This window comes from Enhydra lutris, unplaced genomic scaffold (genome assembly GCF_002288905.1).
Source record: "Enhydra lutris kenyoni isolate GAN:26980312 unplaced genomic scaffold, ASM228890v2 scaffoldscaffold84, whole genome shotgun sequence".
NCBI classification, from domain to species: Eukaryota; Metazoa; Chordata; class Mammalia; order Carnivora; family Mustelidae; genus Enhydra; species Enhydra lutris.
The window spans coordinates 4,727,779-4,740,323 of NW_019154168.1; the positions used below are offsets into that span (position 1 = coordinate 4,727,779).

General features: G+C 37.2%; 1 protein-coding gene across 2 annotated transcripts in view; it reads right to left on the minus strand.

The window, feature by feature from the left end:
* Positions 1-254: 254 nt before the first annotated feature.
* The window catches only part of LOC111161325 (ATP binding cassette subfamily C member 9), a 160,189-nt gene continuing 147,898 nt past the window's right edge, over positions 255-12,545 (minus strand). Inside the window, exons 35-38 of one of the 2 annotated variants that reach the window (XM_022524915.1) lie at positions 12,085-12,188; positions 8,993-9,126; positions 7,156-7,218; positions 255-2,174 (exon numbers count right to left, since the gene is read on the minus strand). In XM_022524915.1, coding sequence (XP_022380623.1) covers positions 2,037-2,174; positions 7,156-7,218; positions 8,993-9,126; positions 12,085-12,188 — 439 coding nt within the window. In that variant the 3' untranslated portion in view covers positions 255-2,036. Of the gene's footprint in view, positions 2,175-6,325; positions 6,464-7,155; positions 7,219-8,992; positions 9,127-12,084; positions 12,189-12,545 lie in introns of those variants that run through there. The other variant, XM_022524916.1, reaches the window with a different exon arrangement.

Here is a 12,545-nt window from a genome sequence, read left to right on the forward strand (position 1 = left end):
GATTTGGTTAAGGCTCATCTTTTATAGATATGTACCTATTTAGTAAAAAATTATTTCAAGCTGAGATATTTCTGTATTCAATATAACATTATATATATAAAACATAATAGATGATAAAACAATTAAAAAAGTTATTCCTGACTTTATTCAGTCAGTTCAGTTTTGGAAACAATTAAAAACTCAACTTAAGTGACTAAAAGCTATGAGGGAACTAGTGACCACTTGGGTGTCAGAATGATTTATGTGATTCTTAGTTTAGCATACTTCTGTTAACATTTCTGTAGAGTGGTATAATTTACAAATATCGTGAGGGGTTGCTGTTATGGGTAAATCCCCATTTCTCTGTGAGAATGAGATGTAAGTTGATAGAAAGCCTCATATAAATGCAGGCTTACAAAACATTTCCTTGCCAGAAATACTTTGAGAGAGATCGGTAGAATTTTCAGAAAATATTTTCAAGATTGATTTAATAGTTATTGATTCTGTTTTGTTTAGCTTTGGAAACATTAAGAGGATTTTTCTCAATGAGGTTTTATATATACACCAGGTGTCAATTCAAACTAAATGACACAGAACACGTCTGTCCATCCTTATGGAACTTATTTTAGGTAAACATTGGGACTCTATATTCAGGTGAAGACCCAGTCATATATGCCATTAAACAAGTATTATAAATTTCCCAAGAGTGAATACACAATACAATAAACTGAACGTAAAAACTACAGGGAGGGAGCACCAATTCTCTTTCTCTATCAATCACAATTCTTCAAAATCTAACAATGCACGTGGTCTTTATATGAAAACCCGTTGTATTTTATACTAGATGGGCTCAGAACTGTAGTATTAGTGTGACAGTGCAAGTGACTTTCAGTATTTTAAAATTTATTTCTAAGCAAACATAACACTAACATTCCATCCATATTTGATGCACTCTTAACATACACATTAAAATTAGAGTAACATTTTGATTCACTTTTTACACGTGCATTAAAATTAGAGCAGTACCAAGTGGATCCACGTGCGACACCACTGGGCAGAAATGTCAAAAAGAAGTGAACTCTTCTACCTTGAAATAGACACTTGTTTCGTATATATTCATATAAACAAATGAGACCACTTGCATATGCTCCTGAATCTTGAATAATGTGGAATTTTAGGGCTCAGGATCATAACCACATTTGTTGGTGAATTAAATCATAGAGATCTTTAGCTGGCCTGTCACAGAAGGACTGAATGTATTTGCTCTTTGAACTTTAGTCTGGAAAAAGCACATCATTCCTGATACCTTAGGAACTCTCTCCTGACTGGACAGGTAAAAATGGAAACTTGAGTATAATTTTTCAAATACCTAAACTCTTTCCATGATCTTTCTGGTTAAGGCACCGACTTCTCAAAGCTACCATAAATGACTTCTTGGTAACAGGAAACAATTTAGATGTGGAAGAGAGACTGTTGAAGCATCACTATTACTACGAATGGTAATGAACACCGAATATTCTTATCCAGTAGATAACGGACTTGTGTGTTTTATTTTCTCACTGATTAGAAAACCTGTTCTCTTAATTCTCTTCCAATAACATCTGGGGATACCAACAAAATGGAAAACATATTCTTATAAATAAGAGTATAAGCATACTGAATACTCATGGTGATTTCTATGCCTGAGAGATATTTACCAGCCTTAAAATTATGAGAAATTACAGCTGTTGACTTACCACTTAAAGTAACTTACATGTTTTAATACAGTCTGCTATTCTTAAAGGTAAAGGGTTTAATTATTAGAAAGATCATCAGTAATGAACATATTAAGCAGTAAGATCTTGGAAAACAAACAAAAAAGAAATATCAACATAGGAAATACAGTATTCATGGGTAAAGTGACATCGTAGCTAATTACAAAGTCCCCTAACACAACAAATATGCTTTACAAAAGTGTAAAAATTTAAGATGCCACGATTTGAAGGTCAAGCTGATGATTCATTAAATAGGTTATGACTGCATTATTTTAAATCCATGTATTAGTTTAAGATATCCCTTCACATGTCTGCACGAACAAAAGAAGCAAAAACTCCATCTTCCCTAGCCAAGAGGCTTTCTGGAGTGTCATATTCTAAAATATTTCCTCGCTTCATCACAATAACCAGGTCCGCCGTCAGGATAGTGTGAACCCGATGCTGCAAGTGAAAAAAAAAAAAATACAGGTACTTGTTACAAATTTCATGAGCCAAAGCAATGGAATAGGCATGTCTCACTGATTATTTATCTTGGGGTGCTAGGAGGTACTAGAACAGAAGCACAGCCTCTCTTTCTGTCTTATTTAACATATCATTATGTACATCAGTTTAAATACTGGCGAGTGTGACTGTGTCTTGGATGTGTTAAATTGAGTGTAATAATATAGTAGTTTCAGCACTATCATGGACAAGTAAGGAGGCTAATTTTGTTTGTCAAATAATTAAATGATAAGAAGACCCATCGTGAACCAGTTATGTTACAGTTTAGTCTAGACTAAAATTATCTCTTGGGTAGAATCAACTAATTCGTGGTCCAATGCACAACCTGAAGAGCCTTGGACAGTGGTTCAATTCTGCGAACACACTATGGGGAAGGCCATTCGGGCATGCAGTGTTAGAATGGATTATCCAGGACGTTAGACATGCCGCCTCGCAGTCTTCGGAGATCATTGCCACACACTTGTGCTCGCTTTTCACCCAGTATCCTTTGGAGAGAAGCTTGGGGATTGGTAATTAATAATAAAAAAAAAGCTACCACCTATTGACCATATATTATACATTAGGTGCTCCATGCATGTACTTGTTAATCATTAAACATTCCTCAAATGTGAGTGTTTCTCTGCTTTACGCACAAGACCATAGTGGCTCACAGAGGTAAAGCAAAAACAGGAGATCGCATAGATAATAAGTAGCAGAACCAACATAAAATCAGGCTTATTAACTTCAAAACATGAGATATTTCCACCTGCTATCAGATTGCTTTGTAGGGAGTGTCTGCTGCTTTCAAGGGTGGCTCACTTCCCGTTATTAGCATTATGGTTAAGAGCACAGGCTTTAGGTGACACGGGGCGGGTATTGTGCTTTCCCCACCTGTGTGGTTGTGCAATCCTCATCAGCAAACTCAACTTTGTATGCGTCAAGTTCCACATCTATAAAATGATGGTATGAATATAGTACTTGCCTCACAGGATGGTGGTGAGGCTCAGATGAGGTGGATCCATGTAAAAAGAATTCAGCACCTTGTCTGACTCATACAAGCACATACTAAATGTCAGCTACTCTTATTTTTTATTTTTAAAATTTACAAGGGAAAAGTCTGTGTCATGGGTCGTTTTACTTCTCTTGGTAAGATAGGTGCTGTGCAATAGAAATGTAATGTGGACCACCAATGTGAGACATGCGTAATTTTAAATTTCTTAAATCCATAGCTTCAAGGCACAAATAAACAGGTGAAATCTAAGTTAAGTTATATTAAATCCAGTTGATTTTTTTTTTTTTAACATAAGCTCCATGCTCAATGTGGGGCTTGAATTCATGACCCTGAGATGAAGTCACATGCTTTACGACTGAGCCAGCTAGGTACCCCATAAAATCCATTTTGATAATATATTTTAACCCAATATACTTGAAGTATTTGAATATATGACCAATACAAAAATTAGTAATGGTATCTTTTAAATTTTTCTATTAGTACCAGATCTTCAAAATCCAGTGTGTATTTCATACTTACATGTCTTAATTTGGACTACCTTCATTTTGTACCTCAGTAGCCATATTTGGTTCTGGGCCACGATATCGGACCTGGACTATGCAGGTCAAAATCTCAGCATGCGGATGGGAGTGCCAAACCCAAAAATATCATCTGTTAATTTGATACAGTTTTCTGAAGTCCTTTCTCCTAATAACCCAGAGTCCAATCTAAAGCCATCCCTAGCCTATCACCTGCCCTGGGCCACGTGATGGGGTAGTCTCAATGCTTATGCTTTCAGAAAAGCAAACAGTCACAGCTGGGACAACTAGAGGAGAAGAGTAAGATATATATGGAGGATAATAAAGTTGCCAGCTCAGAACATGTACCACTATTTCCAACATCCCTAGATGAACCTATCATCCACTGAATATTGGTAATGAATGATATATATTTATGAATTGCCAAAATTTGCAGGATAATGTTTATTTATCTTTGAGAGAAGACCAGAGTCACTTGTATACCCATGCATTTAGAAACAAAAATAAACTTAAGGTTAATAAACTGTTTAATATCTGCTGTATATTTTCCCTCCAAAAAAGATTAATTCTTCAATAACCATATCACAATGCTAAAAAAAGAATCTGCCTCTAAATCCCTAAATAGAATGTTATAAACATTGCCTTATTATACTAAAATAATGTTTATTTAAGAAATAAAAATAAAGGGGCGCCTGGGTGGCTCAGTCATTAAGCATTGACCTTGGGTTTGGGTCATGATCCCAGGCTCCTGGGATCGAGCCCTGCATCAGGCTCCCTGCTCGGCGGGTAGTCTGTTTCTCCCTCTCCCACTCCCCTGCCTGTGCTCCCTCTCTCTGTCAAATAAATAAATAAAATCTAAAAAAAAAAAAAAAAAAGAAAAGAAAAGAAAAAGAAAAACATGGAAAAATCTTGGCCAATAGAAAGGAATATATGTGGTGCTTATTCCATTAATCCAAATTATTCTTTGCTTGAGAAAGTGTAGTGTCAATTATAAGGGCACTGATGCAATTTTCAAAATACTCTAGAGAAATTAATCTAATCAATGGTGAAGTAGAAACAATCACTTTCATAAATAAATGCCATGCACTGTTTTGGTGCACTAAGACATCCTTTAAGAAGCCAGAGAAAGTTATCTTTTGAAGTTCTTTCACAATTTTCAGTTGTAGTTAACAAAATTAACAAAATAACTTTTAGCAGGTAAGAAAGAACAGTTACTGTTTAACAGAGCTGAGAATCCTTCTACAAGGTTTCTACCACAGGCTGCTGGTGCTCTCTCTGAGAGCCTGGTAATTCATCCTACCCACAGCTTTCTGTTTTCCCGTGGGGAAGTATCCTAGTGGTCACCCCCACATCAATGGTCTTGAAATGAAAAATGAGTACAAGATACAGAGGTCTATGGAAGAGTGTCCAGTGAATGCAGGCAGACAAGAAAGAGAACATAATTTTTTGGTTAGAAATACAAATTATGCTCAAGCAATCTTCCAGGTATAAACTAAATGGGGCCACTCAACAATACCATGCTTCATGCAGAAGATAGAAAACTAGTCTTTTGAGTAGAGAGAAAACTAGTCTTTTCAGTAGACAAAGGTCTGCTTCTCTCCCACTTTACCTGTTCGTTCTTCCTCCCCTCCCCCAAATACCTCCCTACCTTTTCCAGTGAGAAAATTCTTTTTTTTTTTTTTTTAAGATTTTATTCATTTATTTGACAGAGATCACAAGTAGGCAGAGAGGCAGGCAGAGAGAGAGAGGGAGAAGCAGGCTCCCCACTGAGCAGAGAGCCCGATGCGGGGCTCGATCCCAGGACCCTGGGATCATGACCTGAGCCGAAGGCAGAGGCTTTAACCCACTGAGCCACCCAGGCGCCCCTCCAGTGAGAAAATTCTTGAAAATATTAGAGAACTGTTGTTTCAAGTTAGCCAATTCTCTCACCCATTAAATCATTCACAGTCTAGGATGAATGACTTAATCTGGTAACTGCTCCAGAGCAGAGTTCTTTGGGAAAGTGGGAGAAAAGTGGCTTTTTCTTTACTTAGGCCCAGTGTACAGAAGGTGGGCCCTGATGGGAATCATTTCCTGCCACTTTAAAAACGTTGCACTTCCAAGGGTGCTTTTACTCCATGCATCATTCACAAAAATGAAAGCATAAGCAACCACTCCATGCATAGGTTCCAGTATTCAACAGTTAAACCTAAATAACTCTGTAAATTGAAAAAATACAATTTCCAGGACAGGTAAAGAACAGGTACAGTATTTTTAAGGACACATACAACATATCCCCCAAAGAAGAGTGAAATTGGTCTTCTTAAGGTCCTCTGTCTTAACAGAGGTAAATCTGGTTCTTGGGTTTTGGTAAATCCTATCTCTCGCCTATACATGTAAGAAAAGTATGCATGCGTCTCATTCCATATTGGACGTAACTGAAGCAGCTGGTTAAGCTGATTTATGTGAGAATACCATGTATGTATGTCGCTCCCTCACCCCACCACCCCCTTTAGTCATTGCATTAGCTCTGCCTGGCTGAGAGGGTTCCCCTAAGATAACTACCAGAGAATGGGACAGTTGGCAGAGTAGCTGATGACGGTCTACTTGTTGGTCATCACCAAAGTGGAAAAGAGGCCATTCTTGTGGGCGAGCAAGTTTGGAACAGTATCACACTCCACTAAAATACCCTCAGAGAAGACTAAAACAAGACCTGAATCCAAAATAGAGGAGACACGGTGCTGGAGAGAAAAGAGAAATGGAAAGACAAGAATCAGCAAGAGGGAAAATGTCCAGGTGATTCATTTAAAAAGTTCTTGTTAAACATTAAGCCTGAATGTAAACAAGAATCCTTCCATTTGCAAAGAGAAGAAGAAACCACAGCCTCCTGTAAGTAAGCGATTACAAATACAAAGGTTTGGGCAATTCTTCAGTTGGATTGGTGCTCAGAGAATGTATCTGCCTCAGCTGTGATGTCATTTTTTTTAAACATTTAGGTGAATAGGAACAGAAATTGAGTGTAAGCGGTTGCAGAACTGGTAGTCATGTTGAAGAATTTTGCTTCTGAAACAGCTCATCAGATGATTACATTATTGAAAAGAGAATTATCTCATATGAACTACCAACTAAATCTGGTTGGGGGGGACCCACAGGCATTCCTGCAGGAATCCTTCGATTTAGGATATCCTATCAATGTAAATCAGGGAAGCTAGGTAGAAACAGCTTGGGGAAGAAAAACCAGTATAAAGTCTTTTGGAGCATAGCTGTTTTTGTAGCTATTATTTTGTTTTTTTTCTTTTGCACAGATGCAGAAGCATTGGCAGAGAAATACATAATCCAACATATGTATACTTGAATTGCCCGAGAATAAAGATTATTAAATCTTAGAACAAAAACCAAAGAGAAGTAAATCAGCCCTGTGTCCAATACTTACAGCTATTGTAACAACGGTGCGGTCTGCAAAAGCCGTCATTACCACTTTCTGCAAAATGTTTTCCTGCCAAAAAATAAATAAATAAAGTCTGAATTTTCTCTGGACTCCTTTTTCTCACCATACTGTTTTGTCCCTGAAAGCAAAGACCGCACCCCTGCCTCCTCCCACTCCCCACCCAGGTCCCATCCCTTCTGAGAACTCCCAGCTCCTGTCTTTTCTGGAAGGTGCCAGATGGAGCAGTCCCCACAGCAAGCTTCTGCTGGGCTAGATATGAGTCTTCAAAAGGCAAATAAAACTTAGTGACCAACCCAGAATGACTGATAGATTTGTTACCAGGGAACTGAAAGGGGAAAATGAAATTAAATGGTCATGGAAATGCTCACTTAAAGTATGCCACAAACAGTATGTATTCAAAACTAATAAAACTCTAAATTTTTTTTTAAGATTTTATTTATTTATTTGACAGACAGAGATTACAAGTAGGCAGAGAGGCAGGCAGAGAGAGAGGAGGAAGCAGGCTCCCTGCTGAGCAGAGAGCCCGATGTGGGGCTCGATCCCAGGACTCTGAGATCATGACCTGAGCCGAAGGCAGAGGCTTTAACCCACTGAGCCACCCAGGCGCCCCTAATAAAACTCTAAAATGGCGTTAACCTTTGGGTCAGAAAAGGGAAGAAATAAAATACATGCCCTAAATTTGGATTTTGACTCATAAAAGAACCATCTAGGCAAAAACCATTTTTATCTTGGTCACAAACTATTGTTATCGTTATATTTTGAAAGATATTCTGGATAAAGACTCACGCTCTCTCTCTCTCTCTCAGAGGAAAACTTGATTCCCAAGTCTTAATGTAAAGACTTCCTTCCTGTCAAGTGGTTTATTGCCAATTAATTCATTCTCCCTTCCTTTCTCATCTCCACTGAGACTATATTATAATAACCCCCAATATTGTAAATCCTTAGCAATTAATACTAATTCTGATGTAGTTATGCTTTTTTAGTGAATTGGCTTAATTAGAAATTATTTTATTACTTTAAATTCCATGAACTTTGAGAAGGATATATAACATTGTATAACTGATTAGTCTTAGTAGAAAGAAATGATGTTAAATTAGCATCTTCATATATAATTGGCTGTTAATAATCCTGAAACTTTCACTTTTTTGGATTTTTTTTACCCAATCTAGAGTGTGCAGAAAGAGAATATCATGTTTATGGATGTTTCTATTTTTGTCCTTTCTGATGCCAAACTTTTAATATCAAGTTAACTTGTGTAAGAACACCATTAATTGCTAGTGCATACAGTTTGTGGTTTAATGTGACATTTTCTCCACTCAGTCACAGCCTTCTAGACAGATCCTTCTTGGTATATTTAACAGTTTTAAATAATTCTTTCAAAGGCAAAGTTCTGGCTTGTTACCATGAACACATTGAGAAGATCATTATTAGTTCTAGTGAATCCTTCTTCAAATTGCTTTAGAAAATAATGTTTGATTTTTGTTAGCAATTTCTATTAAATGAAGATCTTGCATACTTCATTTTATTACTTCCATGGTGTAAGACTTGAATGCTTGAATACAATATAGTACTCAAGTCAACTGAGCGCTGGAATTTTACTGCCTTAAGAATTTATCAAAAAGTGATAGCCAATTTATTTTATGTTTACTGGCAGTAGACTGTCATGTCTCCTTTACTGTAATTCTCAATGTGCTATCATCAGTTAATTAAAGAGATGAATGAGAAGACACTGAAAACAATAGCACTAAGGACTCCGAACCCAATCAGGAAAAACTGAGTTGTAATTTTCATGTGCATTTCCCCAGCTCTTCAATGCACTCACCGTGGCCATGTCAATGGAAGCCGTAGCTTCATCCATGATGAGAATGCTGCTCTTGCGGACAAAGGCCCGAGCAAGGCAGAACAGCTGTCTCTGTCCAACGCTGAAGTTCTCCCCACCTTCGGTGACAACTGCATCTACATCAGAGAGAGAAGCGAGGATTTCACTAAAATGTTGTTAACATTTTCCTTGAGCAAAGTAGGGAAAAATAGGAATGTCCTACAAGAGAATGGGCGATCTTAGTGTACTGTTGCGAAGATTTCATACTAGAAAGGTGAAAGGAAGTTTACTTCAGGAAAATGAAGATGATCCTGGGCCATCCTAATTTTGGCAAAAGGTGGTGAATATCTTTATATCCTTATAGCAGGATATAAAATACTGGTAAGTATTTTGAGTACTGGAAGACCTGAGAGGTTTTTAATTATTTAATATAATTATCTAAGGACACTATTTAATATAATTATCTGAGGCCCAGAGAAATGAAGTGGCTTGGCCATGATCACACAGGTAATTTACAGTAGAACTCAATAAGTAACAGAACATTTTTGGGGCGCCTGGGTGGCTCAGTGGGTTAAGCCTCTGCCTTCGGCTTGGGTCATGATCTCAGAGTCCTGGGATCAAGCCCCGCATCGGGTTCTCTGCTCAGCTGGGAGCCTGCTTCCCCGCCCCTCTGTCTGCCTCTTTGCTTACTTGTTGATCTCTCTCTCTTTGTCAAATAAATAAATAAAATCCTTAAAAAAGAGAGAAAAAGAAGAAGAAGAAGAAAAAAGAAACAGAACATTCTTGACCCTAGTGTACATTTCTTTTTTCATTATACCATCCCACTGGAACTGTCAGTTCCATATGGTTAAGGACTGGGTTTGTTTTTGTTTGTCAACATATCCTCAGCACTTGGTATCTGACGCAGCAGCTGAATAAAACATTATTGGATGGATAAATGAATGTTAGATCCTCACTATCATTTTCTTTTTCTTTTTGGTTTCCATCCACATTTTGTAAGCTGTCTTACTGTCAGTTTAAGATAAATTCTGTTTTCAAAATACCTCTTTAACACTTCCTAGTAGAGTCATAAATTTCTATTTTATATTTTCTCATTGCATCAAATTCTTGGAATTTTTCATCCTTGGGTGCTATGCCTTTATTCTCTAAATTTTTAAGTTTACATAATAAATAAGGAGGGTGCGAGAGATGATGGTTGTTCTTCACCAGAACTAGTCTGAACCAGATCTTTATCAAACAATCAATGTAATCTTTATGAAAACAACGAACATAAACAACATTCAATTACATAGTGTAAATACAATCCTCTATTATTTACACTATACCATAACGCTTGAACTCCGTGCCCATGATTCAGAATAGGTGCATACATCTTTCATGTGAGTGAAGAGGACTACAGAGTCATAATTGCCTATATTCCCAACTACTAAAGGTGTGTCTAAATACCATGGGAGAAGGGTCTATATGCATTATCAACTTCTCAAGTAGACTTGCTTGGCTCACCATGCAATACCTCAAAATTACAATGGGAAAGTTCATCCAGATCTCTGGAATTGCTCCCACAATCTAACACCACGAAATTGATAAAACTATCTTTAAAGAAATGCTATCTGAATTTCTGTTTGTGGGATGCCTTTCCCTTGTGTCTTAATTAAAATCATAAAAAGTATTGTTTTTGAGTAGGTCCTCCTTCCCAAATAAACACAGTGTATTTTGTGGGCTGATTTTTGTTTTTTCAGATGCCAAAACAAAACAAGATTGCAACTACATGTTATATATTAGAATCAAAATTTCGGGAGCCCGCTTCCCTTCCTCTCTCTCTGCCTGCATCTCTGCCTACTTGTGATCTCTCTCTGTCAAATAAGTAAATTAAATTAAAATAAAAATTTCAACCAACTCTTACTTTCTGACTGATTTCTTAAATAAGTTTAGATTTCAAGGAAGCAAAAGTCCCAAATTACATATAGTCACCATTTTTATGAATTAAAGATTACATGGTGCACTTTCTGGTTTTGTTTTGTTTTGTTTTTAAGATTTTATTTGTTTATTTGAGACAGAGTGAGAGCGAGTGAGGGAGGGAGGGAGAGAGCACAAGCATGGGAGCACAAGCAGAGAGAGAGGGAGAAGCAGGGTCCTCACTGAGCAGGGAGCCCCACACAGGGCTTGATCCCAGAACCCTGGGATCATGATCTGAGCTGAAGCAGATGCTTAACCAACTGAGACACCCAGATGCCCGTCTGGTGTTTTGTTAATTATATTCTTTCCTTATTGTGGTTGTTTTATTCTATCATCAGTTATTTGCCAGAAATTGTCTACCTCTGGGACTAAATTTGGATCACTGATTGTTTGAGTACGTGTTTTATCCCTTACATGGGTGGCTTGAACCAACACTGCAGCAAAGTATAGAAAATAATGTCTTCACAAAATTATGCGACATAAATATAAGCAATAGTCCCTCCTGGCAACAAAGAAAATGGCTGCCAATGTAGAGAAACCGCCTGCTCCTACATGGTACGGAGTACTCTGGACCTAGTAGCCTCTTCAATCCTCTACCCCATTTACTGTGGGTCAGGGGTCATGTCAATCACATGAGAATGACCACAGGGAAATATTCTGATTCAAATGTCCTATATATACCACTGGGGCGCCTGGGTGGCTCAGTCCACTAAGCGTCCCATTCTTGATTTTGGTTCAGATCACGATCTCAGGGCTGTGGACCGAGCCTGCTTGAGGTTCTCTGTCTCCCCTTGCCCTTCCTCCTCCGTTCATGCTCTTTCACCCTCTCTCTCCAAAAAAGTAAAATAAAACAAAATAAGTTAAAATGACCTGTACCACTAAAGTGAAAAGACTGAAGAGTTAAATGTATTAACTGGAATATTCTGAAGTGTTCAGATAGAACAGAATTTGTTATAGGTTTCATCCTCTGGCATCCTAAGAAAAAATATTAGATTTTGAAGTGTCCTAATTAGTGTTGGAGATTATTTTAAATATAAGGGGACTTAACATGAATTATGTGATTCTAGCATAAATTATAGATAGAGATATGTAAAATTAATTGCATATGTAAAAATAAATGTATTATCTAGAAAATATACCTAGACCTCCTGGTAGGGATTTGACCATATTCTTCAGCTGAGCAATTTCTAGAGCTTCCCAGAGTCTGTCGTCTGTGCATTTACACTCTGGATCTAAATTAAATCTGTAGGGGAAAAAATAAGTTATTTAGTGAATAAATAAAAATAAAGGCATTTTTACATATGTTTGCTTATTGCTGTTCTTTCCTTAAAATATAAGTCCCATTTGTTTTGGTTATTGCTATATCCCTAGTACCTAGACCAGTGCTCAGGATAGAGCAGGCATTCAGTTCATGTTGGATGAATAAATGAATGATGACCGTATGTTATGAAAAATGTTTTCTGAAGATACAATTAGTAAATTTATATGTTGTGTATGACATGATAAAATTCATTATGTGGATTTATCCACTTTCATACTCTATTTAATGTAACTTGAGTAGTGTCTAGCAAGGCGTTTTTACAGAACTGATGATTATAGG